This window comes from Drosophila arizonae, chromosome 5 (assembly GCF_054131065.1).
Source record: "Drosophila arizonae isolate 15081-1271.41 chromosome 5, UAZ_ARI_1.0, whole genome shotgun sequence".
Taxonomy (NCBI): Eukaryota; Metazoa; Arthropoda; class Insecta; order Diptera; family Drosophilidae; genus Drosophila; species Drosophila arizonae.
This window is the reverse complement of record NC_142925.1, coordinates 11,977,209-12,004,954: the sequence shown is the minus strand read 5'-3', so window position 1 is coordinate 12,004,954 and position 27,746 is coordinate 11,977,209. Positions and strand designations below refer to the sequence as shown.

The window sequence follows — 27,746 nt, the reverse complement described above, 5'->3', positions numbered from 1 at the left end:
GCTGCTTTCCAGAAAATATGTAGTCAACGCCACATAAATCAGAGCTGCTAATAGATCTAGTTTTGAGTGCTTTGTGCAAATGTTGTTTGTCCGTTGAGACGCAGCGCTGGCTAGTTGGCCATAGCACACATCGAGCGAGTGGATCATCCGCGGACGGACCCGTGGGCGTTGCGAATAGCTCATATATAAAGCTCTGACAGTGGCTAAAACTTCTCATTGCTGATTAAACATGCTGCGTCTAACGGTAAGTCGAGCTGAGTTCAGCTGCGTCGCATTTCGCTGATGCCAGAAGCGCATCCATGTCTCACGTCTGTCACAACTGCAGATTTGGCTGCTCATCTGCGCCGCTGTGGCGCTGGCCCAGAACGACGGCCGCTATCGTCCTGCCCCCAGGCCGATCTCTGCCCTGAGCACCCGAGTTGCTGCCAACGCTGGTCGCTATCGGGGCGGCAACGATGGCCGCTATGTGCCAGGCGACGATGGCAAATATCGCGGCGGCAACGATGGACGCTATGGCGGCAACAACGACGGACGCTATGTGCACGTGGACAACAAGTACCAGCACGACAATCGTCCTGGAGGCGACTACACCGGCGGCAATGATCCTTACCGCGGTGGCAAGGACAAGTTTGGTGCTGGCGGTGGTGCTGGTCGCGGTGGTGGAGGTGGTGGTGGTGGCGGTGCAGCCAACGCAGCGAATGGAGCTAATGCCAACGGCAGAGCTGGTGCTGGTGCTGGAGCCGGTGCTGGTGCGGGTGTTGCGAAGAAACCCTCGCTGCCACGCCCCGTGCCCGTTGTGGACCAGCGCCCCAATCTGCCACAAGGACGCGGCACTGGCGTTGGCAAGAACGGCTGGCTGATTCTGCGCCAAGATGGCGCCGTGGATACCGATGGCTACAACTATCTGTAAGTACACGAATGTCCCTGGACTCCACTAAAACAGGATGACTATTTGCCTCTGCCTTCTCACTAGCTACGAGACTGAGAACGGCATTCTCGGTGAAGAGAGCGGACGCATCGAGAAGCAAACGGAGGGCGATGCTCTACGCTCCAAGGGCTACTACGAGTACACAGGCGACGACGGCCTGCTCTACCGCGTCGACTACGTGGCCGATGAGAACGGATTTGTGCCCGCCGGCGAACATATTCCCAAAGTACCAGAGCACATACCCAGGCTCTTGGCCTATCTGAAGGCTCAAGGCGCCTTGTAAAAAATATTAAATATATTCATTTGTTCGTGTTGTTTCGGTTATCAGAAAATAAAAGAATATTTCGAAAAATCCCTATAGAAAATTCTATTCGTCATTAGGGGAAAAACTGAGGTATTAATATAAAAATAAAATGTATGTAAAATATATATAAAATATACATTAAATAAGTATATACAAGAAAATACATCAACATGCATTTTAAACAAATTTTTTAATTTTTCATAATTTTATTGTTTTAAAATATATTGTGTTGCCTCTTAATATTTTAACTTCCATTTCATTTAGTTAAGATTCGGCACGATTCGTTTTTGTATATATTCCAGAACTTCATTAATCGTTGACTGCACTTTCTGGGGCTGCAAATGAGAGATATATAAATAGATCTGACGATTCCACATTTCCATTTGTTTACTCACATCCTTTTCTGTATTGATATTTGACTGCTCGTAGCTCTGCTGTTGTGGCTGCTCCTCGCAGTTGGGATCGCCCACTGGCTCCGCCTGGGGCTGCTCATATGCATAGGCGCCAGCTGGCTGGGATTGAGATTGACGCTCGGTGTCCCAGAGCCTGTTCTCGTTAACGTAGCTGAACTGGCGCTGATCCTCAGCTGTGCCATCGCCGTCTCGCACCCATTCAAACTGGATTATTTGCCAGCCGGTGCCATTGTAGTTGAAGTCGATCATGAAACGCAGATGATCGCGCGGCCCCAGAGCAAAGTTCTCCTCAGCCTCCTGCACACTGGCGGCCAGCTGCTGCTCGGCCTGCCTAAAGATGCCGCGCAGATCATTGGCATACGGCTGACCTCTATCTCCGTAGCCTCCATTATAGGGCCTGTGCTCGTGGCGATACTTGCCGCTGTTGTCCGGCTGATACCAGCCAACGGCGCCGTGGCCATAGTGACCCCTGGCCGAGGCCGTGGGCAACGGCGGAGTTCCATCCGCTGATCCTGGCGCTGCGCCCAGCTGCAGCAGAAGGCAGGCGACAAGCAAAGCTGTGTACATCTCTCAAACAGTTGAATGCGTTTAAATCTAGATAATCGAATCACTGGCCAGGTTAGTTTCAGCTCAGACGGGCGTCGACTGCCAGCTAATTAATTGTCAGGTTTTATGTTGAAGATGTAGCCGTGTAATTATTTAATTGCCTAGTTTATTCGGTAGTCGCTGCACACGCCACTCAGCCGAGGCGCAAGCAACGCAATGCTAATTGGAATTCTTTGCATACTAACAAGCCATAAAGTGGCTAACTCACCCAATCTAACCAACCCAACTCGTTTCCATTGCCTGCCTACCGCCCCCTTCCCTATACTTAGCCCAATTGCGTCTGACCTTTTGATCGTCAGCGAAAATATCTCAAAACGGAAACCATTGGACAGATGTCGCACAGTCGTACGTGGTAATCCGACGAGGCTGAGTCATGTGTCTCCCTTAGAAATGGAGAGGGTAAGAGGTATAAAAATAAATAGATACAAATATAAGAAATTTGATAGTATTTTTAAGCTATAACTTTCTTCTAACTAAATATCTATAAGCAGCTTATATATAATAATTATATATAATAATATTCACATAAAACAAACAGCACACCCAATGTAAATACTTTAAATCGCCTGTCGGAAGCTCTGTGGACTGCTGAAGCAGCTGAATCTGTTTGCCTGCCGGGCAATTTGCAAAATAACAATTCAATGGATTTGATAGGATCAGAGTTAATTAGTGTCGCTTAAATCAAATTTAACGCTCATAATAAACAATAAAACGATCGTTTGCCTTAATGGGCACTCATAACGATCAATCAAAATGGGCGCTTGGCAATCATCAATCACTCAGACTCAGCCAGTCTCAACATGGGCATTAAAAACATGTTGAAAGCCAATCGAAATGTTCTTAGGGTGACTGAGTGCAAAGAGTGAGTAGTTAAGTCGTGTTGCTCTGTGTGTAAAATCGAAAGTGAAATCCGCCCACAACGAGTAGAACTAATCATAGAACGGAACGGAACTTGGGCAAGATTCAACTTTAACCTTTTGCCTTGCCAGGTCATATTAGTCATAGTCAAATTAGTCGAAAGCCGATATGTTATCAAACTATTCACATTTAACCTCTTACCTTGCGCATTCTAGACTTTACGCGTGGCTTCATAAATGTCTATGAAACATGCCTTAAAATACAATCCACAAAAAAAATAGCCTTGAAATCTTGTTAATATGAATTTCAAAGCTGTTGAACCAGCCCTATAAAAACAATCAAACAATTATTTGTCGGCTCGTAAAAACTGCGACAGTTTTCAGCTAGACTACAAAATTATTGATATATATATATTGTTTAGTCTTTTATTCTTATTTAAAGCAGCAAAACTTGATTCGAATATGACGTACTCTGATGTAGGTAAAGTAGATAAGGAGTTGATTAGATGCAAGCCATGACAATGGGATATCAGGTTCAATACAAAAGCGTTTAGAACTAGAACTAAAGAGAACTATTTTGGTCTAGTAAAAATTTTTTAATGACTATGTTTTGAGGTAAACAACACTTCTTATAACTATAATGGAAATACTTAAAAAGCTGTTACCTTCATTAAAAACATTTTAAAATAGTAAAGGCATTTTAATTTTATATTTATATATCAATGTACTATATATATTTGATTAGAAATATGTATATACTAAATATATTTGCTATGAGTTAATTATAGTATAGAACAGTAAGACAGAAAATCGTCAGTTGGATTAACAACCTGTTGTTTAATTGTTGTTTATGCAAATTTTTGCGCGAAATCTTTTTTCAAATAATAAATTATTTTATATCACGTATACAACTGGATATATAAATACATATACACATACATATATATACACTGCATGTAAATCGGTTGAGTCTTGGCTGCGCCAAATCAAACAATGCGTAATTTGGTGTTTGTTGCTTGTAATTAATTCACTTCGAATTATTCGGCTTCCAGTGCTGAACACACCTGCGGTCTCAACACTCTCCGTCTCCATTTCGGTGCACAAATTATCATCACTTAGGATGACAAATTCAATCGAATGAGTTTGCTGCCGAATTTATGAGCTTTCGGGCATGAGAAAAAATAATTTAATTGCATTTTAGCGGTGGCGCCCATCGGCCTAGACATAATCATATATTAATATATGTATGTAAATTTATTTTTGGCGTCACGACGTGATTCCTTGATTATAAAATAAAACCGCAGCCTTGAACTTAACTGCAATTGAAATTCCTTAAAGCTGAGTAAAAAGACTTGAAAATTTAAAAACCACAAAATTCATTTCTCTTTCACGCGAGCCGCTACTTTATTTAGATTGTAAGTTCGGTATTTATTTCACTCATGAAATCATTAATTAATATTCAATTTATTTAACACCTGCTGATAGGATCAAAGCTGCAGGCTCTACCAAATTTACGAGTCCAGCTTCAGCGTATCGGATTGAATCAACTCTCTGATGCGGTGCTTTGAACTTTGCGTCATTTTCTATAGGTTCTTCACTGGTAAATATGTACATACTTAAATATCTGTGTACATATACACATATATACGCTTGTTTATATAGAAGTGAATTTTGTTAATTAAGTCCCACAGTTTAGCTGGCAATTTGTTATATTGTTCCCAATGCAGTTCGTATAACGCCTCGGGCAATATTTACAATGTGTTTGTTGTATTTTCTAAATTAATTTGTTAGCAAGAACAAATGTAAGGGGCTAACGGCAACAAATCATGCGTCTTAATTGAAGCCATTAAACGTACACACACCGACTGCTACCCGAGAGTCATCCATCTATTTGAGGCGCTGGGCGGTTACGGCTACCAATTTGCACAGCGGTTGCCAAAACCCGCTTTATGGCTGGCTGGGCAATATTTATAGGCATTGTCCGGGCCAGAATATCTACAGATATTTTTTAATATATAGAGCGAGTGATAATTAAACAAACTTAATTGAACTCCAAAACCTGCTTAGACACACACACACACACGCACACACATACGAATCCCGCTGACATTCTTATTGCAATGAATTCGAAAAACCCACGCCCAGAGTAATGGCAATTTATGGCCCAAACCGCAATGCTCAACACTCACCGTATAAAGATTTCAATTGCTACACAAATGTCGTCTGACGTCGACGCAGCAGGTGAAAATACGCATTTATCATAAGTGTTTGGCGAGGTGTTGAATATGGAACTCGAAAATGTTTGAACCCCATGGCAAACACCGTAAAGTCAGCGCCAGCAGAATTGTTTATAAAGAAAATAATTAAATGAGTCACTTAAAGAGATTTTTAATATTTTATTGTAGTTTTTATACATTTTTATAGTTCCTCAATTAAAATATTTAAAATTATGTTGTCTTGATATATAAAAAATAAAATATATTTTAATCATAATATTAGCTTTATAATTTCAATAATTATTTATCAATAATTAATTATAAATAATTAAAAATAAATATTAAGTTTTAGATAAATTTGCAGTTAAATTTTCAGTCATCAAGAAATATTTGTTTTCAACAATACTGTATATAATTCACGTTTGATTTCGCTGGTCTGGCACCTTGAAAGGTCGACTATGCAATACCCTGTAACTTATTTGAATGCCAATAGTCCTGAAAACAATTATTCTAATTTTTATAAACAATAAGCAGAGAGTCACTTAAAATAATTTTAATGCATATTTTATGTTTAACTTATTTCTTTAAGATTAAAACCACAAAAACTTTCAAGTGATTAAACTTATAAGCAACGACCACACACAGAACAAAAATAAGCGACAATTGAATAATAATGAAAAATAAATATCCGACCGGACGTTTAGTCATTCAGAGTAAGAATCGTAATGTTAAACCTCACAGAGCCAACTGCTATGTGTATAGTTTGTGTTTTGACTTCTTACTGAATGCTCGTAGTACTTGTACCTAAGCGAATCGAGTGCCGTCATATCAGCATAGCACAACATAATAATGTTCACACTGATATCGAGTTTCACTGTACTTGCAGTTCTGTGCAGCAGTTGCGCGGCCGACGAGATACTTTATTGCTACGAGTGCTACGAGAGCCCCGGCTCAAGTTCTTGGTCAACTCCACTTCCTGTCTGCTCCAACCTGAAAAGAACGCCCGAATTTACAACACCCTGCCCCAACTCGACAATGTGCCAAAAGACAATGAGCACGATATACCTACAAAACGGAGAGAAATGGGCGATCGAGCAGCGAGGGTGTGCGAATCAAGTTCAAATCGAACAGAAACTAGTCGGTAGACAGTATGAGGATATTGCAGTCATAGAAGAGCCCTACGAGGAGGGCTGCACCCAGTTTGATTCATACAATATGCTGACATCCACGATCGAGCATTGCTTTTGCCGGCAAAACTTGTGCAATTCGGCGACTTATCGCGACCTCGGCGCCTCAACTTTAATCATATATATGTTGTTCCTGTTAGGCAAGCTGCGATAAGTCAGACCTCTGAGCTTTGTCAGCTTAAATGGAAAAGATTATTAGTAGCATAGCAGAAAAGTCTCGTCAATTGCATTTAAGTATCTTTAAGAACATAATGTTGTAGATAATGAAAACAATTCCGTTTCCATGCCAAATCCAATAAGTAGCTTTAAGAAACTCTAATTGAATAAAATCTATACAAATACGAGATATATGCATATATGATGTTTACTTAGAAATTGTGAAATTGTAGAATACTTTCAGTCAGTATATATGTATGTATGTACATCAAGTCAATGCCAAGTCTGAATCAGCGAGTTGGCATATAAAGTTAAAGTCTGGAAAGGCCGCATTCCCTATGCGCAATCAACAAATTGGACTTGTAATTGATTAAAAGCAAGCATATTAAAATATTTATCAAGTATTTGTGATTTTTATGAATGCCATAATTATACTCACTATATAGTATAACAGTATGATTCAAGTGTCAAAAAACCGCAGCAGCAGCCGCAGCAGCAACAGCAGCCACGCGACGTGATTCACAGTGCGCGGGATTTGGGGAGTTGGCACTTGGTGTTCGGGTACGGAACGGAACGGAACGGCTCGGGCCGTATCTCATCGGATCCGATCAGATCGATTTGGCTGAGCGGGCGGGTTCATCGTACGACCTTTGCAGTGCAGTGACGCCTCTGACGTCTCTCTGCCTTGTTCCAGCCTCAGCCTCACCCTCACTCGCGTCGCGTCGCATCGCGTCGCCCACCTTTTCAGGATAGTCGCTGCGGCTGCTTAATCACTGTTTATGTTTATTGTCGCAATTAATCCGCATAATAAAAGATATGCTTGGCAACGGCAGCTGCAGCTAGCCCGTTTGGGGCTAGCTGGCCAGTTGCGAGCCTATCAAAACACCGTTAAGCTAAGCTAAGGACACATACCACACCATCGTCGTCGCATCATCCCGTCACCCCGTCGGCCGGTCGATGTCAACGTTTGCGTATGCAATTAAAATCAATTTTGTCAACATTTCTCTTCAACGTCTGTTGCTGATTTCGTATTTCAATTCCGGTTATATATATTCTCATATCCATATGCTGCGTTACCAAGCCCCATGCCCCAAACCCCTTAAGCCTCAGTCCCAGTCCCAACCTCAGCGCTGACTTGGACGAAATTAATGCATTTCGCATTGCGGCAGTCGCGCGCAGTATCTGAATGTTGTTGTTGTTGTTGCTGCTGTTGTTGTTGTAGTATTTCCGTTGTTTTTGGTTAATTTATGATTTCATTACGGCACTTTTATGGCGCTTCCGAGTGCCTCAGGTAGTTGGCTTGGATACGATCTGCCAAGACGATGTTGTCATCAGCCCAACTCCGAATCTTTGGGACTGCACCAACTACAACGATGTGATAAACAATATGCCCAAGTCCCGCTACATTTAATCAAGAGTGTTTAACAGTGATGTACTGTAAAATATCCTATAACTATGGGGAAGTTAGTCTAAATATGCATTCAATAATCATTATACTAAATAATAAATGCTGTGGCTGCAATACAGGAATTAAAGATAATAAAGTATATAGATACATATATGTACATACATATGTAAATTTAATATGCTATTATTATGATAATGGATAATAGAGAAGATAATAATATTATAATATTCATGAAAAAGGAGTATTTACTAATACTACTATAATAAAGGAGAATAGTAGTAATAATAATGGTAATGATAAATGTTAATGATATTAATAATGATAATGTGAAGCATAATTGAACTGATAACAATAAAAGTTGTAATATTATATAAGTTATATTGATAATTTCGAGATATACAATTAACTCAGGCAAGGCATTTGGACAGGAATCGAACACTAAATATGAAATATATTATTTATATACATACACATACATGTACATATAAGAAATGAGATTTCTGACTGCAAATACCTGTTTAATAAATACATATTTATCAATTTACTTTGATATATATACAACATGAGATATAGATATTTCATTAGATTATTTATCAAAAAATTTATTATTCAAATCATAAATTTGTTAGCTGTTAACAAGATATGGCAATATATATTGTAATATAATTCACAGCGAATGAATGAGCATTCATTGTTTTCAACAATGTGTTAATGCATTTAATAAGACGCACAAAATACAAAATAATGGCAAAGTTTTACAGACTAAATAACATTCATACAAAATATATACAATATATACATAGCTATGTATATAATATTATATTTCAATTTCTTATTGGTTTTCTTGTTTTTTTTTTGTGAATCTGACCTTTGTTTATCAGCAATTAAATTAATTTTGATAATGATTCGCCTCTGGTGCTACTCACAAAATATTCGAAAGAAATCGAATGACGATTTGCCCAGGGGGAAATTTAGCTCGCATTTAAATGAAAAATAAAATGCGTCATTTCGTGGCTTGGAATCCTTGATTAGTTCTTACATGAGCTGTTAAATTAAAGTTCAAGCCGTAAACGGTTTATGAATAACTGATGAATGCCAAAGGTGCATTCGCATTTGGGGTAGTAAATTAGACGAATTATTTAATTGAATTAATTCGTAATTACAGTTATTAGCAAATCGAGTAGCAGTTTAATAAAGCACATACTTAATTTCAGCGATTGCCAAAAATAACCGCAAACAAAAAATACAATTTCACAAAAACAATAAATACAATATACAAATTAATATCAACAACAGCAACAGCAATAGCAAGAATAACCCGTCATGTGTCTAAATCAAAGGGAGAGCATCTCAAGACATCGCTGTTATTGAACTGAACTGAGATGAACTGCCTGAGCAAAGCAGCGAATCTTTATCTGTATTCGTATCTGTATCTCAGCTGCTTCAGCTGCTGCTGCGTCTGCGTCTGCGTCGGCGTTCGCTCTCAAATCGAGGAGTAAATGAGGCTAACTACCTCTCCCAGACAAGCGAGAATTTAGGCGCGGCTGTGAGAATCAGATGGCGAGATGCGCTCGCAACGCACTTGGCACATTTCTATATAAATCCGGTGTAGCTCAGCGAAACACAAACATTCCTGTTGCAGCAGCAGTAGCGTCAAGCACACACAGGACTAACCGAGTATAATCGTCGAGGATCAAAATACCATCGAGAATACAACTCAATTTCAATTTCAATTGCAAAATGTTCGCGAAATCTGTGCTAAGCGTTTGTGTGATTGTGGTGAGTAATGTGAGGAAGAGGATCAATTCAATCAGTCAAAAAAACAAAAAATTGTGATCAGTGCTAAATAAAATGAATACGAGTTCGAAATGATATAATGCATACGCCACTGGGGCGCCTAACTCAATTAGTATACCTATATATAGAGTATACAGTGAAAGAAAGAGAGCTGGTTATAAATATTCGTGCCAAGTCAGTTAAAGCTCAAACTCAGGGCTATGCAGGCGTTGCTTTGATTTGCAGCCGAGTCAAAGTCGAATCTTCCACGGCCTTATTAATGGCATTTGGAGCTGTCATAAAACACTTCATAAACAACAAACATCACATAACGTTTTGTGAAGCTCTGCTCGTGCTTTTTGGCATTTATTGTGTCAATTCGTTGTTGTTCTCTTACCTTTTACACTTCCGGCCGGCTAATTGAACTGTGAATAAGGCCTGGGAGTTGCCGCGTTCATTTGATATGCCAAATTCCACAGCTCGTAAAAATATATATATATATATATATAAAATTGATTTTCGTTTTCTTTACAGGGCCTTGTTGCAGTTGGTAGCAGCAACCCCGTTGATAACAATGGCAAGTATACGGTTTCGACCGAAAGATCTAACGACGGCAAATATCGTGCGTATGATGATGGACGGTATCATCCGAGTCCCGCAGACGAAGGTATTTTTGAAGGCATTTGCTAATTTGATACCACAAACTGTTGCATGATGATCCAGCCACCGCAATGCATGTTGAAGCCACCTGACCTAATAATAACAACGAACCCAACAACAACAACAAAAACAATAACTAACACAACAATAACACACACTTATCTTAAGTATTGTCCTCACTGATAACCCAATTGAATTATTCGAGTCGTGATAATAACAAAGTTCAAGCTCAAGCCATAAATTCGTCTGGTTTCGGTAAACACAGAGCACTCAAAATCTATAATCTTTGGTCTTACCGATCGAGCTGGCTTTATTGCATCGCACACTAATTCATTGTATTATATACTTCTAGCATAAACTTGTATGTGTATATGTATATCAATTAACATTTAATTTCTTATAGGCCGAGGTGGTAATCCAGATTCTTTAGGTAAACATAACAATGTTTTTTATTTGAGAAAACAATTTGTTTTCTTGACAAATTACACACTCATCACAGAAACATTTATTTAAAAAAAGAAAAAAAACAAAGACACAAAAACTATAAATAATATAGGATTTTATCATAATTCTTCTTCAATTTATCATAATTATAAGCAAGCGTGGAAGAGGCAAAGCTTAGCACTTCCTTGTATGCATGTTATCAACGATCTTAAAATGTCGTTGCTAAATTGCTTTCTTGCTTTATCAATTGTAAAAAAAAAAACAAATCAAAACAAAACAAACACATAAATATTTTCAATTATTCGGACATTTATGTTATGGTTTAACCTATATTGTATATAAATATTTGTAGATTATATACTATAAATAGAATTCAATGAACTCCCATACGAAAAACGAGTTCAAGCACACACAAAAGCACATACACACACTCACACATACAACCCATAATTTAACACTCATTTCTAAGAGTATTTGAATTCGGTTTTCATCCTTAGCTGGCCGTTATCATCACGATGTGCAGCCTTATCGCCATGTGAGTGATAACCGTGAACTTGGCATTTATCACCATATACCCTATCCATACGATGGCGGCTATGGACCATATTCGGGTCTCAATCGCCCCTATGTGCACGATGCCAGACCTTACAAGTAAGTCCAAACTTCAAACAAGAAAATTGCACTTCTAATGCTATATACACCTCTATATCTTCTGTAGCCACAATCTGTACACAGTAAGTAAAGCTGAGTTTAAAATACCCGAAATTCGCTTGGAATACGGCTTTCCCGACCATGAACCACAAATCGAATATTAAAGCTATGCCCAACACAAACAAAAGAGAAACAAAGCAAAAACAAAAAACACACAAAAAAAACAACAGTATTTTCGATCAGTTTTACAAACGAGATACCCCCGCGATCCCACACAATCCGTACCCCAACGCTTTCATAACTCAAACCAACAACAGCATAACACACCAAGAAGCCATTAACCTACAACCGACTCCCGTTTCCTGCAACTCCCAATGCGCTGCATGAACTCCACCAACTGCATGAACTCCCTACGCATACACACAAACCACACAACACACACATACACACGCATACGCATGAAACTCCTGATGCGCTCGTTACTCTAACACACGTACCGTACAACAACACAGTCGACAACAACAACCACGACGAAGAAGCCAACCACAACCACGCCACGCACCACAACAACAACGACAACAACCACGACCACGCAACGCCCCATTCTCTTCAACTACGACGACGAGGGCGGCCACAAGATTCTGCATCAGGAAGAGATCCGCAAGAAGGACAAATACGATCATGCGTAAGTTACGGCAGCTGCCCCTTGCACCAGTCGTCAGCATTTAACCCGGCCCATGCTCTTCGTCTTCCAGTTTCCTGACCGAGAACGGCATCTATGGCGAGGAGCAGGCGAGGCTGCATCATGGCGGCGGCACCCACGCCAAGGGCGTATACGAATACACCGGCGATGATGGCAAACTGTACCGTGTTAACTACGCATCAAATGATCGGGGCTTCATGCCCGAGGGTGACCACATTCCAACACCGCCACCAATCCCCGAGGCTATTGCGCGTGCTCTCAAGTACGTGGAGGAGCAGCACAAGGCTAACGGCGATAAGCCTCTGTTCGATCATCGCGGCTTCCGCATCAACCACATGACCAAGGACATCAAGGCTCAAATCAAATCCATGCACCTGGAGAAAATGCCCAAGGAGCTGAGCGATCAGATCCGCATGCTGGAGCACGAGGTCGAGCTGGCCGAGGAGGAGGAGGCGCGTGAGCTCGAAGAGCTGCGCAAAAAGAACTAACTCCGCCTCGGCAAGCCCTTTCACATTGCTGTGCTCTCATCTTAAGCCATAGGGATTGTGTTGCAGACTTGCAACACTTTCTGAAATCCCCCCGCCCCAGAAGCCCCCCAAACCATACAAATGTCCCGCCCATTCCCATGCATTTGCCGCCAGCAGCAGGCAAAACTATAACAAGCCATCGAAAAACTGAAAAAAAAATCCATAAAAAAAATAGAACTGTACTCAGAACAGGATTTGGTACTCGTGCAGCCAGGCCCACATATGTTAATAATGTATTTATTTATCGATATATAGTGTATATATATAGAAATATATATATATTTCAATTGTGTTATGAATTTAAAAAACAATTATTTGTATATATTTTTAATAAACAAAAAATCATTATTTGTTACCGAAATACTTTCCTTTTCTTATTTTGATGAATAGTTTCGTGAAAATATATTCATTATATATGACCTAGATTTTAGAAACAAACGTCAAAGGTATAATTGATAATTAAATGCGGGCTAGTTAATGAGTTTATTGAGCCCAAAAAATATTTAATACTCTTTTTTTTAAGCATCTTTTGAGTTCGCAATGAAATTGAGGAATTTAATTATAAAAAATTAATATAATAAAAATGTATATTTTTTAATTTGACATGAAACAATTATTTATACTCCAAAATAAAATTTAAATATTTTTATTTTATTTTTAATATAGTATACATATAATGAATATGCAAGCAGCGTATTTATAAGTCGAGGTGAAAACTTGATATTTTTGTAATCGAAAAATAATGCGCATATTAATAATATTTAGTTGAATTTATTAGTGTCATTGGCCAGCAAATTTTGCTTTGCCTTTCAGTATTACAAACATTTACACTTTGTATAAATTAGTAGTAGTATAGTATTTTAAAAATTGCTCAATAATAAATTCTTATTTCGCCTTTCGCATATTTGAAGCACACTTTTATGCTTGGCTCTTAAATGCAATTGTTGAGCTTTGTTGTTCGATCCAAAAGCTTTTTGTAAATCGAATCAAAAGCAATAAAATTTTAAAGAAACAGCCACCAGATACTCTAGCTTAATTTGTATGCCAAATTTCAAATTGATTGCTGCTCTTGGAGTTATTTCTTTTGTATAAGATGATGTCTTATTTCTATACCACACCGAATAGATACTTTAAATTAATTAAATAATCATTGTACAAGTTTAAGAACATAGCTAGTTTGAAATTTGAAATTAATTATGTTCTACAGGTTTTGACATAGTCAACATACTCTATGCTAGAGTATATTAGTAAATTTTATTCACTTGCCTCATTTCAAAACGGACCAATAAAAAATCGTCTGGCAGTCGCCATTTTGCCTGATAAGATTTATGCATAGTTTTTTATACAAGCTGAATATGTTTGAAAGTTAAGCAACATGACTAGCGTTAATTTATAGATTATGTAATATAATATATTGGTTTAGTTATCTGCATAGTGGATATATCGTGCTTAGTTAAAACATGAGCTAAATTATATTATATTTTCTTGTGAGCAAGCTTAAACAGACTTTGGACAAGAAAAACGTGATACACATAAAATTAATTGAGATATATAAAGGAATATAATTTGAGTATAGGAACTAGGGACATAAAACTGGATGCAGTTTATTTTATTTTATTTTTATTTTTTTTTTTTTTTTTTTTTTTAATTGTCTATATATCTCATATTGATTTTTGTTAAAAGAGAAGATATAAGAATTTTAATATAGAACATGTATATAACTTTTCTCTTCTTTTTAGTCAATGATAAATCGCTTTTTTGTGTTGTTGAAAACGTTTTTTGTTTATTAAATTTACTATATAATAGTTTTATATTTTACTGCCTTGTGTAGACGACGTTAGCTGGCGTCTGCTGGTTAGCATAAAGGGCGGCATTTGGACCATCATCTGAAAAGCAAACCAATTTATAATTTGAAGCATTAGCACTGAAAGGGAAGTGCTCACAGGTAATAACCGGTCGGAAACCGTTGCCATCAGCCACATATTTGACACCGACACGAAGACCTTCTGGCGATATATAGGAGTAGGCGCCTTCCACTTGCTCCTCCTGCTGGTCGTTGCCAATGTAGACGGGCGCGGCACGCTCCTCTCCGTGAATGCCATTCTCCGTCTCGTAGCTGTAGGCATAGGAGCCAGCGCCAGTGTTGGGCTCATTCGACTCCTCGACGGTGCGTGCTAGAGCACTGGCAATATACGGATTGTATTTCTTGAAGAACTGGTCGTAGTAGAGTCGCTGGTTGTACAGGTCGCGGTTCCTGTAGTACAGCTCCCTGTACCGGGGATTGTCCAGGAACGGATTGTACTGACGCTGTGCATTGCAGGCCACCAAGACGAGGGCCAACACAAAAAGGCAGCAGGTCTGTATGAGAATGGATATGCATATATATACACTATTAAATCCCTTTCCAGTTATACACTTTGGATACTCGATGAGTCGAAGCTTGATTTACCAATTTCAAAGACATGTTGGATGCGACTAAAGGTCTGCTACTTCGACGTTGATCTATAAAATCAAACTGTAACGGAGAAGAGCTCGACAGCAACATTTATAACAATGTGTGCCCCCGTTTGCCAATAGCATCAAATTTCAGACCATAAAATCTTTATATTCGGTCAACGCTCAGCGCTGAGCATTGCCAAATAAAAATCCAATCTCAGCTGAAGTGAATATTGGCTTTATTTTTTGGCTTGTTAATTTCCGCTTAGAATTTTATTGTTATTTAAATTGAGAAGCTATATCAGCGCATACCCTGCATTTGAGGTAGAAACTAATTAGTTAAGACTGCCTAGAAACTAAGTTATTTAATAGATATTTTACATAAATGTATTATATATCTGCTTTGCAGGGTATCTGAAAAAACAGCTCTTACAGCTTGGGTTAAGTAAATATATAAAAATTAAGATCAGTTTGGCTTCATATCGGCGGTTGCGCAGGAAATCGGTTGGTTAAACCAGATGCCAGAGCCACGCGAGAAATTCAAATCTTTCGGCAGGCAGCTAAAGAAATCGCATGGCCAAAGGGGGGGACTAAGTTATTCAGGGGCTCAGGGTAAAGGAAATAAAGGTAAAAATGAATCCGAATTTTAGCATATAAATATTAACAGTCTACTGATTAGGCAGCATTCTGATTAAATTGCAAATTTCATAATTCGAAATTTGAGAAGCTGCTTAATTAAAATGTAAATTAGCATTGCGAATTTTCAGTCAAATATTTAATAAAATATAATATTTATACAAATATGATTACAATGATAAAGGCTATAAAATATGGCTCATATTTAGCCAATACAAAATATTTGAATGGATGAATCCGCATTTGACTCGATACCTTGTCAACTTTTTAGTACAAAGACAACCTGAATCTGACTTAGAAGTTCCGTAACATTAAGATTATATATGTATATACAAATTTGTTTCCCACTTATCGAGAATTAGATTTTTGCTAAATAACTTTGTATCTCATATATCGACAATTTATTTTAATAAGTTATTATTCTCTAGCTGTTTTCTCCCTCTTGGCTGGCTATACCTTTCTTCCCGCAAGTCTCTTTCTCAAACCAAGATTCTTCTTTGATGAAGCATTTTCAAAATTGTAGACTTTATAAGAAAGCAAACAAACTTCCTCCCATTAATTATCATTAAATGAACAAGAGACTTGAGAAAGAGAAGAGACAAATGCACAATACTTAACGATATTCGAAATGAAATGTGTCTACAATAATCAGATAAAACACCTAATTTTAAACATTTAAGCATTCCCAAATGAAGATGTTTCAATTTGAACTGAATACCAAATTAACTACTGTAGCTGATATCATAAGCGAGATTAAAGCAAATTACATTGATAAATTACTAATGAATGCCTTTAAATTGCCATGAACATAGCACTCAATGAATGAGTTGGTTACTGAATGAATGAATAGCGGCAGAGTGAAGGGGCAAGTGGAGGGGAGCGCAGCTCGTGTTGCCACTGCAGTGGCCTTCACATTTTGCATGAGGCTGCAACAATAGGTGGCACAGCAATTGCAACAGCTCTAAGCTCTCAGATGCTGAGATACTGAGATGATGATGCATCGCGCGACCCAGAAGCAGAAACTCGTCAAAGCGGAGACAAATATAAGCAAAATAATACTCCTTCTAGGTCCAATACCAGCTTTGCATATCAAAGACTATAAATTCGAAAATCAATCTTAAATCAGATAGGAAGAGATTTTATTTCACATATGCCGCGCGTATCGTTGCGTATCTAAATCTATGTGATCACCATTTGTCAAGATTTTGGTAATTTTATGGTAGTTATTCGAAACTCGATTCGTGGGCAAGGCGGAATGTGTTAAACGGATTAGCCAATGCTTTGGCCAAAACAAACAAAGAGTTTTATTAGCCCATTTACATAAATGAGTCGTTGAAATATTTTTTTAATTAATTGGCTGGGATTTATTTATGATTTTTAGAAGCATCTCTGAATATTCATTGAATAATTATGCATTCTATAAATTTGAATTAGTCGTCTCTTTGAATGAAACAGATTCGCTTTATCTTAATATATATGTATATGCATGATCCGAATCGAAAAAATTTATGCAATTTTAAACTTGATTCAGATAACTGAATGAACATCGATTTTTACTTAGAAAATTTAAATTACAATCAACTTGTCTACATTTTGGATATATAGCCTGATAATGTGCTACCATTTACCAATTTAGCGACAAATATAATTGAGTAAAATAATTTAGTAATTAGTTCATAATTATATTTGGAATTGATAATTGCCAATTGAGTATTCCATAACTATAAAATATTAAACAAAACATTAAATATTTATTTGAATAACACGACGGATAATTAAACACCTGACAGTGGGCCTAGTATAAAAGGAGCCAAGTGAAGCCAGCTCTGATTAGTCACATAGTAAAAGTCCTGAAATGAGAAACGTTGAATCAGAAGTCCAGCGAAATTACGATGATTTTACTTACGTACCGAATCTGATATTTAAGTCCATTGGCTACGACTTTCTGGCCACATCGAAGCCCACATGGCAGGATTTCCTGCTGCGTATCTATTGGTTCCTTGGCTTTGCCAGCCAATTGTATATGTTTTACTACTTGATCTTGCGCACCATCGAATGGGATACTCTGGCTGGGAATCCTACCATCATCATGCGATTCGGAATAGTCTACTTCTTTGTGCTCAACGCCGATGTCAAGTTGATTATATTCATGTACCATCGTCGACGACTGCGCAAGCTGAATGAAAAGATGCGCTCGATCTATCCCAGCGAAGATGCGGAGCGTCGAGCCTACCGACTCGATGAGTTTTACTGGCCACGCAGTGCCCGCTATGGCGTCTATTACTACTACTTTGTGTTCTTCTTCGTTATGGCCAGCCCCATTTTACAGTCTGTCGGAATGTATCTCTATGAGCGCTCAACCTCGCACGGCGAGATCAAATTCGCCTATATAAGTACATATCCCGTTGAGCGCATCAAGACAATGACTCCCCTTTGGTATGTGTTCAGCCAGGGCGTGGATATTGTGTTTTCGCTCTTTATTATGAATGTCAGCCTGGGCACCGACATTTGGATGATGTGCATCTCGGGCCAGCTGAGCTTGCACTTTGACCACTTGGGCAGACGATTGCAGAGTTACAGTCCGAGCAGACAAAACGGGCCAAAGGATTGCGAATTTTTGGCCAGCATTGTACGCAAGCACCAGCTGTTATTCTTGTGAGTTTTTCAGATAAATGATATACCAGAATATATATATAAAATATTTACTTAATGTTAGACTACATAAGGAACTCAATGATATATTCGGCATGTTGTTGGCCTATAATATATTTAGCACGGCCATCACACTCTGCTGCATTGCCTTCTACACATTGTTACAGGGCATAACTCGGGAGGGAATTGGTTTCTTTTTGTTCTTCATCAGCATTTCCGCTCAGTTCTATATGGTTTGCTACTATGGCCAGCTACTAATTGATGTGGTAGGTCCACTCACTTATGTTCTATGTTATTTATTATGATTGTTTCTCCTTATACAGAGTGAACACGTTGCCGTGGCTGCCTACACCCAGAATTGGTATAACGGCTCGTCAACCTACCAGAAGCACCTGCTCCTCATCATGCAACGAGCGCAGAGGCCAGCAGAGCTCTCAGCAAAAGGTGTCATTATTATATCAATGGAAACATTCACGAGTGTAAGTTGTTGACAGCATAACATCTTGTATAATACTAAAAGTTACCTCAATTCCCTAGATGATGAACATAACATATCGATTTTTTACGCTTATACGCAGAGTTCTTCTTGTTGAAACCAGAAGTTCCATTTAGGCTCTATACTTTATAAGACATATGCAAAATATATAAAATATTCGACTCTTAGACTATTACAGACCAAATGTTGTTTGATCGGTCTTTAAACAGCTGCCCTGACATTTCAATCAATTTGCATTAAAATCACATTATTTAAGATTAAAAAAATTGCATTCGCCCCTGGCGCAACACCTCGAGAAGAAGAAGACGGATTAGCATTAATTACCATCTCAGGGTCATCTTGATATGCAGTTGTTACACTTATATCCGCACTAGAAACCGTCCCTTGACCATGACAGCCTCGACTGGGACTCGTTCTTGAAGCTGTGCTTAGTTCTATTCTGCAGTAGCTGAAGATTCTTGCTGTGACCCAAGCCACTGACATTTACACAACTCGTTCCACAGCATCAACAATGATTCGCTTGTGTAAGGAAAATGCTAAAGCATTATTATATTGAATTATTATGTATATTGTGATTTTTTATTTAAGTCTAATTAAATTTGTATTCAGTTTTTGTTCACATCTTCAATAATTCTTCAACCTTATTAAGCAGAATTGTAAATAAATTAAATATTAATTTTCCATCTTAAAGAATGAATGACAAATCCATTTTAATATTAAAAAATTTAATGATAATATATTCTCTTAATATGTAAATATTTTTATTTTTCCTCTTTAAATTTGAATATAATTTGATTGGGCATATTACGAATTGTTCTGTAAGTCATAAAATCCCCATATATGTCTGAGTTCTAAGCCACAAACGACTTGATGAGAATTCAGAGGAGGGGTGCGGGTGGCACTAGCCATTGCGCTTTTGGCCTTCACATTTCGCGTGCGGCTTGACAGAATTTCAACCAAGTCAAATTGTGTGCAACAATAGCTGAGATTGCAACACCATAGCACAGCACAGCACAGCACAGTAGCTAAATAAAACTCGAATACTATAGACCCAACTTACTCACGGGTAATTATAATAGAGATTCCCATTGACTCCAATATTGAATATTTAATCAATAAGAGGAACTAAAGGAGCCACAAGTAATTTAAATATTGAATAAGTAATATTTTATATATTATTAAAATGAAAACCCTTAAAACTGTCCCAATTTCAAGCATAAGACCTAACACCTATTTTTTATTTAATTGATATTGAGCATCGAGTTTCTATATTTGAATAACAAATTCTAATTTCAATTCAATAGACATAATAAAATTGTATTGCCTACAAATCGAAATGCGAGCCAGCTCTGCTGTTGATATATTTGATATTCTGTATAATTAACACTAATTGCCATTAAGTATTCCTCCCACACACTCGACGCCCACTCGACACGCTGTGAGTTCCACTGACATATAACATTTATGAGTTGATTTGCATAACGAAGACTCACCTTCGCCTTCAGCGTGCCAGCCAAAGATGCACAGACGGATTAACATCAATACGAAGAATACGAGGCGGGCTTTGCTTAATGCCAGCCCAAAGTGCAATCTGTGCATAGTTTAGCATAATTTAGAGCCAATCTGTTCTAGAGCGATATCACCTACAAGTTCAATATCTTTCATTGAGGCACAGAGCTGTAATTCGAGCTGACCAGCACATGGAGCTTGGCCTAACTCCTTGACCATGAATTATTCCCAGTGTTCATTATATGTAGTTCGACTGCTCTGCTTAGTTGTACCAGATCAGAGCAGAACCTAACTCAACTCAGCTCGGCTAGCAGTAGCCAGAGATTCTCGACATGACCAAAACCACTGACATTTAAGCACAGCAACTGGTTCGACTGCTGACACGGCATCTGCTATTTGCAATTATTTATTTATGCCTGCATTGACATTAGCATTAGCATGGCTGCTGCTGCTGCTGCGGCGGCGGCGGCTGCTGCTAAGCGGGCAGAGATGGGCGCCGAAAACTATGCCGGCCATGTTCGGCCGTTTAGGTCTAGACGAAGTCGAGCCACGCCACTTTGGGACTCTTACGCAATGGATTATCAATAGTTGTAATAATTTTTCGAAGCCACCGGGGGGTGCGAGCAGTGGCTTTAAGAGCTATAACAAATTGCGTTTGACGCCATAAAAAAAGACGACACGACCTACAAGGCCAACCAGACGTAGCCATAAAGCGCTGCACAGCGCGTGTCAAAGTCAGTGGATGAAGATGGAGCTGCGGTTGCAGCTGGAGATGAGGCATATGTTCTAGGCTTTATGGCCAGCCGGCCAACTGACATTTTGCAGCAATTGCTGCTTGAATAGCTAATTAGAGAATCCATGCGTAATAATTCAAGGTTTATATTTGCCAAAAAATATACACTTTAAAGTATTAAACAAGTTGTTGTTTTTTTTTTTTTTTTTTAATCAAAAGACTTAGGCAACGAACTTGCTAGCTGAGAATCTTTTTACGCTAAATGGGAAGATGTTGCTATTGCGTAATTCAAAATAAACCCATTAAAAAAGACCATAATAAATATTAAAATTAATGCAGTTGAATGTCTTCATAATTATAAAGCGCTGCCTAACACTACTCAACGGGCAATAACAATAGACCAGGCCCCAAAAACTAGAAGGCAGCAACTTTTTCAAAGCTTCCACTAACTGGCAATTGTTTTGCTGATTGCCACAGTCTGAGCACAGCAATAGCAACAAACACTACTTGGAATACAATATGGCAACAATCTTTGGGACAATCTTGTCACGAAATTCTGTCGCCGTCTGCGCTTGTGTCCCCATCTGCCTGCCCCAGCGCCAAGTCGACCCAAGCTATTCATTAGACGCGCCTACACTTTGGCAGCAACAGCAGCAGCAGCGACGTCGGCGGCGGCGTCGGCGGCGTTCGTTGTCGGCTCTTCGCGTTTAGCAATTTTTGGCATTTTGACCCCAGCACAATGCATACAGACGTGTACCAAGACAGACCAACGACATGCCCTGAGCTCGAGTTTGGGCGCACCGTGATCTAAGATCGAAAATTAATGTGAAGGAAATAGTTCGCATGAAGCTAACAAAACTTACAAAACAAAGCATGCTAATTGAATTCCATTAAGTTAATTTATAAAATAAAAAGTTCTCTTTGTTCTTTAATAAACCATTTATATTATATGGCAGCTGTAATATTTTAAATTCTTTTTCAACTGAGCCCAAGAGTTAGGTGTTTATGGAAGACTGCAAACCTGTTTTGAACCTAAGGTGATTCAGATCCGGAAACTAAATTAGTTTTGCCTAAAATTAAACTAGTTATGCCAATTCGAAAGTTGAAATCTGGGGAGCATTTGATCTGTGCAATTCATGTAGGCTTTATCTAATTTTGTGAAACTTTTGTCATAATTGAATTATTATATATTAATTATAATTTATGTTTTGCCCATTCTCAATCTCATTTTATGCGCTAAAAACTATTATTAATCCCACTGTGCACATGCGCTGTCGACGCTGCCTGACTTTGATTGTATTCGCCGATTATTAGCCACGTATTGAAATGCAATTTTTTCGCTTTTTCGCTTGCCCAAACTTAACCAAGAAAAAAAAAGAACAACCTAAATTTAAGCTCTGCAGTCTGCTCTAGGCAAACTAACAATGCCGCGAGGGCGATGTCGTCGATTAGTGAGCTGCTTTATAGTTTCCGCCACTGTTTGATGCACCTGCCGTTGACAAACGAGCTCACATACCTGTTGATATCTCATATATCTCTGTTGCGGCTATTTGCTATGTGCTTATTATGACGCTGACCAAAGGGCGTGCTGCTGATGTAACTGTAGCTGCTCTGACTAGGGGAAATCAATGCAAAATCATTTATACGCAATTGCATAAAAAATGTTTTGCATTTCGTTCTCAATTGCACAGAACAGCTGAGTCGGACAGGCCAGAGGCGTATGCCCAGAGGGGTTCGCCGGCGGCTCCAACGGTTTTCACTCACCTGTGCTGCGCTTGCGATTTTCCAGCGCAAATGTTGTCGTCGTTGTCGTTGCCGAATGCAGCTGCTGCGGCTGCTCTTTTCAAACAACGCCAGCTTCGACTGCGACGCTAGCGCTGGCAGCACCAACAACTACGACGAATCTTTACTTTAGTTTATATATATATATATTTTTTTTTTTTTTTTTTTTGCTTTTTTTTGCATCTTGCATGTGCGATGCTTTGCCAGCTGAATTTGCAGCTTCGTCGCAGTCATCGGCGACGTCTTTGGGCTTTTCGTATAAATAGACTCAGCTGCCGGCACTTGGGCATCATTAAAAAATCTTTTGTTCAATTAACAACAAGTGTGAAGTGTGGTGTGCCCATCGCTGAAAGGATAAGCCCAACTTTGGATTACATTACCGAATCACATAACACAACATGAAGAACGTAAGTGAGCGAAGGAATATAAAGGAGCATTTCAAATGAATATCAAAAAGTGTGACTTCAGTTTGATGATCATAAATCATCATATAGAGTCCTTCAAGTATCAAATATGAAACATCTTTTTACAGGGCAAAAAAGTGGAAAAATAATTTAAAAATCCAAATAAAATCTAATTTGAAATGAAATGTTGAAAATATTTGCAACGATCGGAGGCCGGATAATTACACAGATTCTAATTTAAAAAAAAAAAAATCACGGGATATACATATATACAGTTGATATAATATATATGTTATAGTATATATGTTATATCAACTGTTAGCGCTTCAAAACTATATTAAGCTTAGCCTATATGCTAGCAGCCAGACTAACTATAATAATTATTATGCGCGCTTATTCATCTATTCATTACAGTCAATTTCTTGCTTACAATGAGTTACTTGCAAATCAAAAGACTTAGGCAACAAACTAGTTAGCTGAGGAATTTGTAATACGTCGAATAACAAATAAAATATAATGCAATAGAGCACTTATACAATTGTACAAAAGTGCTAGCCACTAACAGACAAATCTTCTGCCAATATCAGCTGAAATCAGACCCAACAAATTTCGGATTTCGAAATAAGCAAAAATAAAGGAGGCCCTTAAGTGCGTAAAATTGGCATTTACAACACAGTCGTAAATCAATCAGCATACAAATTAAAAGCCCAAAGAAATACATAAAAATAACTTGTGGCAGAAGGCCACAGCGCCACAGTTTAAAGTGTTGTTTCCGCGTTGGTTTATTTACCAATTGTTATAGCCATTTGGCTAGTAAATGGGCAAAAGTCGCTGGCAAGCCCGGCCGAAATGGCAACAGCAATTAATGAATGCCGGAGACGAGGCAACCACTTAAAAGGCTCGAGCACGATGCCAAACCAAGCCAAATAACATGCAGCCGGCATGCAATGCAAAGGTCAGACAACAGCTAAACATCCACACCAACTGTGCGACTGGACAAGCCGAGGCTGAGACTGAGGCTGACGCTGACGCTGATGCTGATGCTGGGGCATGGGCTGGGACTGTAGCTGAGGCTGTAAGACATTTGGTTAACAAACTGCTGGCGACGAATGTTACGCTCAGTTGGCAGCTGTCCATCTGGCCAAGAGCGCAAACTAAAGTGAAACATAAAACACGTAACTTACTCGTCCATTGGCTATTGGCTAAGCGAACAGAGCCCAGGCTGCACTTTAAGTAGGACAGACAGACAGATTCACCGCCTTTAGGCTTAGTTGCAACACAAGCGTATAACATATAAGCACCCAACTAGGGTAGAGGAGGGAGAGGATGAGCGAGCAGCACTTCTTTCAGCAGATTTCTAACCTTAACAGCCTTACGATGAATTGCCTTTAAATTTATAATAGTCTACCCATTTGTTTTTGTTTTTTTTTTTCACGCACGACTCATTCAATCTCATCTCCAATCTCCACGCCCCACAATTTTCCATACATTCGTGCGATAATTACTTTAAACACATACGTAAACTGAAAATTTTATGTGTACAAAATTTAATTGGCGTCTAGTTATTGGTCGACCTTAAGAAATCTGTGGCAAATTGACATATGTCTATCCGCTCGACACTCCGACCGGGTCTATCTGGCTGTAAAAATTACTATAAATGAGAACAATGTAAACAAGAGTCATAAATCAAACAACTATGCGAAACGATGAGCCAGGTTTCAACACAAGTAACAAAATAACACAAAAATTTACATAAAATAAAAAAAAAGCAAAAAAAAAAACAGACGAAAAACGGGAGAGAAAAAAAAACAACAGCTCACGATTTTTGTTCAAGTCGACTCTAGTGTAATTGCGCTCGTTATTTATAAACAATTGCCCATTTACAATTAACTCGAATTGAATTAATTTCCGTTTCGTTCTTAACCCATTTGCAGTTTGCCCTTTGCCTGTCCGCTGCTGCTCTGCTCTGCCTGGTAAATGCCGCACCAAAGCCCCAGGGCGGTGAACCAATTGCGATTATTAGCCAAGAATCCAATATCGAACCGGATGGTGCCTACAATTATGCGTAAGTAAAGAACAGACAGCTCAAGCTCAATGAATAATAAAGAATTGAACCAGTTATGAACTAGCAGTTCGCCAACGGAACTAGCAATGTATTGTAAAAGGTGTTGCCTACTTTTAGGCATTATTTATATACATATAACTGAAGCAGCGCTGTAGTTGTTATAAGCTCAGTTTAACAGTTTTTTTTGGATAAATCTTAGATGAGCAAAATTCAGCAAACTATAATTATAATTAATCTTATATATGTAATTTTTTTTATTTTTAATTAAAGCTACCATAGATCATAAAGGTATAGAAAGTCAATAATTTTTTGATTTAAAATTTCTATAACTTCTATATTTAATAATATTTATTGAAGCCATACGAAGTACCCCAGTAACCCCTTTCTGAGCTTTTTTTCTGTAACTAATTTATGATAAATAATAATATTTATGTTGTTAATACCTAAATTAAAGCATCATTTAAGTCGTTCCAGTCTTTGGTTCTTCAAACTAATCCAATCATAAATAGATAAAAATATGTAAATTTTTTATAAATTTATAAACAGAAACATTTGCATCGGTTAACAAGTTAAATGTTAATAACTACATAAATAAATAAACAGCTAGACTGGCGCCTCGGATACAAATGAATAGTGTCATAAAAAAAGACAAAACAAATTTGAAAGAAGAACGCAGAATTAATACTCTTTCAATAAAGAAATAAATTAGTCTTAGCTCTCTATTGATTGAGTTAAACACAAAACAGTTGATCTTTTACCGGTCTGATTAATCATTGGCAGTCTGGTCAGAGACCAGTTTCGTAGGCAGATGAAATACGTTGTTGACCTAAAAATTTGATTCGCTTGCATTACTTGTTTAGCTATCAATTTATAATACTTCAGGTTAGAGTATTTAAATTTTTCACAGCTTTCAAGGTCAATTAGGTTCATATTGCAATTGCTAAAAAATTAACGATACAAACGAGAATAAAACTAACGAACTTCTAAAACATTTCAGCTACGAGACGGCAAATGGAATCAAGGCTGAGGAAACTGGAACCGTAAAGAAGGCCACATCGCCGGACTCCACGGATGTGATCATTGTCAAGGGTTCCGTGTCGTACACCTCCCCCGAGGGCGAGTTGATCACTCTCAACTATGCGGCCGATGATGAGAATGGTTTCCAGCCACAGGGCGCACATTTGCCCACTCCTCCACCAATCCCACCAGCGATCCAGAAGGCGCTCGACTATCTGCTCAGCCTGCCCCCAGCTCAGCGTCGTCGTTAAGATGAAGATGGAGTTTATTTAGTGAAAAATTGACCTGGCTAACGTTACTCTGATACTCTACACCCAATGAAGCAATTTGCTGCTAACCCGTATATCATCAATCAATACCTTAAAGCGAACACCAACATCGAGCAGCTGACTGAAGAACACAACCTGCACACACACACACATACTCACACAGCCACACATATATACTCAATCACCCAAATATGTTATATATTTTTGTTTTGATTTTTAACCTTTTTCTCCCTACCTTATCCGATTTCTGCAATTCTTTTTCGTCTTTAAACTTATTCTGTGCTTAAGATCTTTTAGTCGCCGGAACTTTGCCATTTTCGGACTCATGTGATATCATCGATTTACTAATGAAATCAAGAAAAAATGTAAAAAAAAAAAATATAACGTGAACGATCAAGAACGATCCAATTATTGTGCACAGCAATTCTTGTGTAAATAGTCTATATAACTATAATCTTTTGCATGTATGTTAATACGAGTATAAGCGATATGGATGACGAAGATATACTTACTTATAAAGATACTTGTGCATATATATATGCATGTATATATATGAATTGTTGGTTTTTTGTACATGTCAAATGATGTAAGCATACATATATGAGACGAAACTTAAATATCTTTAGCCTTAGCTGCAAATAAAGAATTAAAGATTCTTTGAAAAAACAACAAAATTGAACTGGTTTTTCTTTTATGGGAATAAAACTCTGAAGCCGGAAACCTAATACCTCTGACATATCACCTAATTAATCTTGTCTTTTATGGGGTTTTCAATCATTTTAAGTAAAGCACTTGCTTTAGAATATATTTTTAAAAATAGCATTTAAAAACTATTTGTTTTTATTTTTTTCGATTTCAAGGTAACTCGGACAAATTTGTTGTATGCAAATTTATTGAATATTTTTGGCCAG

The 27,746-nt window shown here is 38.2% G+C and overlaps 6 protein-coding genes and 1 long non-coding RNA gene across 10 annotated transcripts; 5 read left to right on the top strand and 2 right to left on the bottom strand.

Moving 5' to 3' along the window:
- Positions 1–89: 89 nt before the first annotated feature.
- Positions 90–1,280, top strand: Cpr49Ab (Cuticular protein 49Ab). Its single transcript, XM_018009972.2, has 3 exons — positions 90–244; positions 326–906; positions 974–1,280. The coding sequence occupies exons 1-3, from the start codon at positions 230–232 to the stop codon at positions 1,209–1,211; spliced, it is 834 nt and encodes a 277-aa protein (XP_017865461.1). The 5' UTR covers positions 90–229; the 3' UTR covers positions 1,212–1,280.
- A 123-nt stretch (positions 1,281–1,403) lies between these two features.
- On the bottom strand, positions 1,404–2,366 carry LOC108615470 (uncharacterized). Its single transcript, XM_018009974.2, has 2 exons — positions 1,628–2,366; positions 1,404–1,567 (listed from the first exon to the last, which is right to left on the bottom strand). Exons 1-2 carry the CDS (start codon positions 2,210–2,212, stop codon positions 1,493–1,495), a joined length of 660 nt encoding a protein of 219 aa, XP_017865463.1. The 5' UTR covers positions 2,213–2,366; the 3' UTR covers positions 1,404–1,492.
- Positions 2,367–2,601: 235 nt separating this feature from the next.
- Positions 2,602–6,865, top strand: LOC149268505 (uncharacterized). The gene is made up of 2 exons (XR_016270232.1): positions 2,602–2,650; positions 6,211–6,865. It is a non-coding gene; the product is annotated as an uncharacterized LOC149268505 (long non-coding RNA).
- A 2,827-nt stretch (positions 6,866–9,692) lies between these two features.
- Positions 9,693–13,197, top strand: Cpr49Ac (Cuticular protein 49Ac). 4 transcript variants are annotated; one of them, XM_018009968.2, is made up of 7 exons: positions 9,693–9,854; positions 10,386–10,428; positions 10,915–10,941; positions 11,453–11,606; positions 11,674–11,689; positions 12,119–12,291; positions 12,362–13,197. In XM_018009968.2, the coding sequence occupies exons 1-7, from the start codon at positions 9,816–9,818 to the stop codon at positions 12,795–12,797; spliced, it is 888 nt and encodes a 295-aa protein (XP_017865457.1). In that variant the 5' UTR covers positions 9,693–9,815; the 3' UTR covers positions 12,798–13,197. The 4 variants fall into 4 exon arrangements, with proteins under 4 accessions (XP_017865457.1, XP_017865453.1, XP_089326090.1 ...); XM_018009964.2 differs by having other exon boundaries at positions 10,386–10,518; XM_089469964.1 differs by lacking the exon at positions 10,915–10,941.
- A 1,393-nt stretch (positions 13,198–14,590) lies between these two features.
- Positions 14,591–15,406, bottom strand: Cpr49Ad (Cuticular protein 49Ad). The gene is made up of 3 exons (XM_018009977.2): positions 15,286–15,406; positions 14,780–15,194; positions 14,591–14,722 (listed from the first exon to the last, which is right to left on the bottom strand). The coding sequence occupies exons 1-3, from the start codon at positions 15,379–15,381 to the stop codon at positions 14,652–14,654; spliced, it is 582 nt and encodes a 193-aa protein (XP_017865466.2). The 5' UTR covers positions 15,382–15,406; the 3' UTR covers positions 14,591–14,651.
- Positions 15,407–17,763: 2,357 nt separating this feature from the next.
- On the top strand, positions 17,764–22,104 carry Or49a (Odorant receptor 49a). Its single transcript, XM_089469977.1, has 4 exons — positions 17,764–18,563; positions 18,625–18,826; positions 18,884–19,039; positions 21,793–22,104. The coding sequence occupies exons 1-4, from the start codon at positions 17,764–17,766 to the stop codon at positions 22,102–22,104; spliced, it is 1,470 nt and encodes a 489-aa protein (XP_089326103.1).
- A 1,224-nt stretch (positions 22,105–23,328) lies between these two features.
- Positions 23,329–27,509, top strand: Cpr49Ae (Cuticular protein 49Ae). Its single transcript, XM_018009980.2, has 3 exons — positions 23,329–23,487; positions 25,419–25,549; positions 26,547–27,509. The coding sequence occupies exons 1-3, from the start codon at positions 23,479–23,481 to the stop codon at positions 26,815–26,817; spliced, it is 411 nt and encodes a 136-aa protein (XP_017865469.1). The 5' UTR covers positions 23,329–23,478; the 3' UTR covers positions 26,818–27,509.
- The last annotated feature ends 237 nt before the right edge of the window (positions 27,510–27,746 follow it).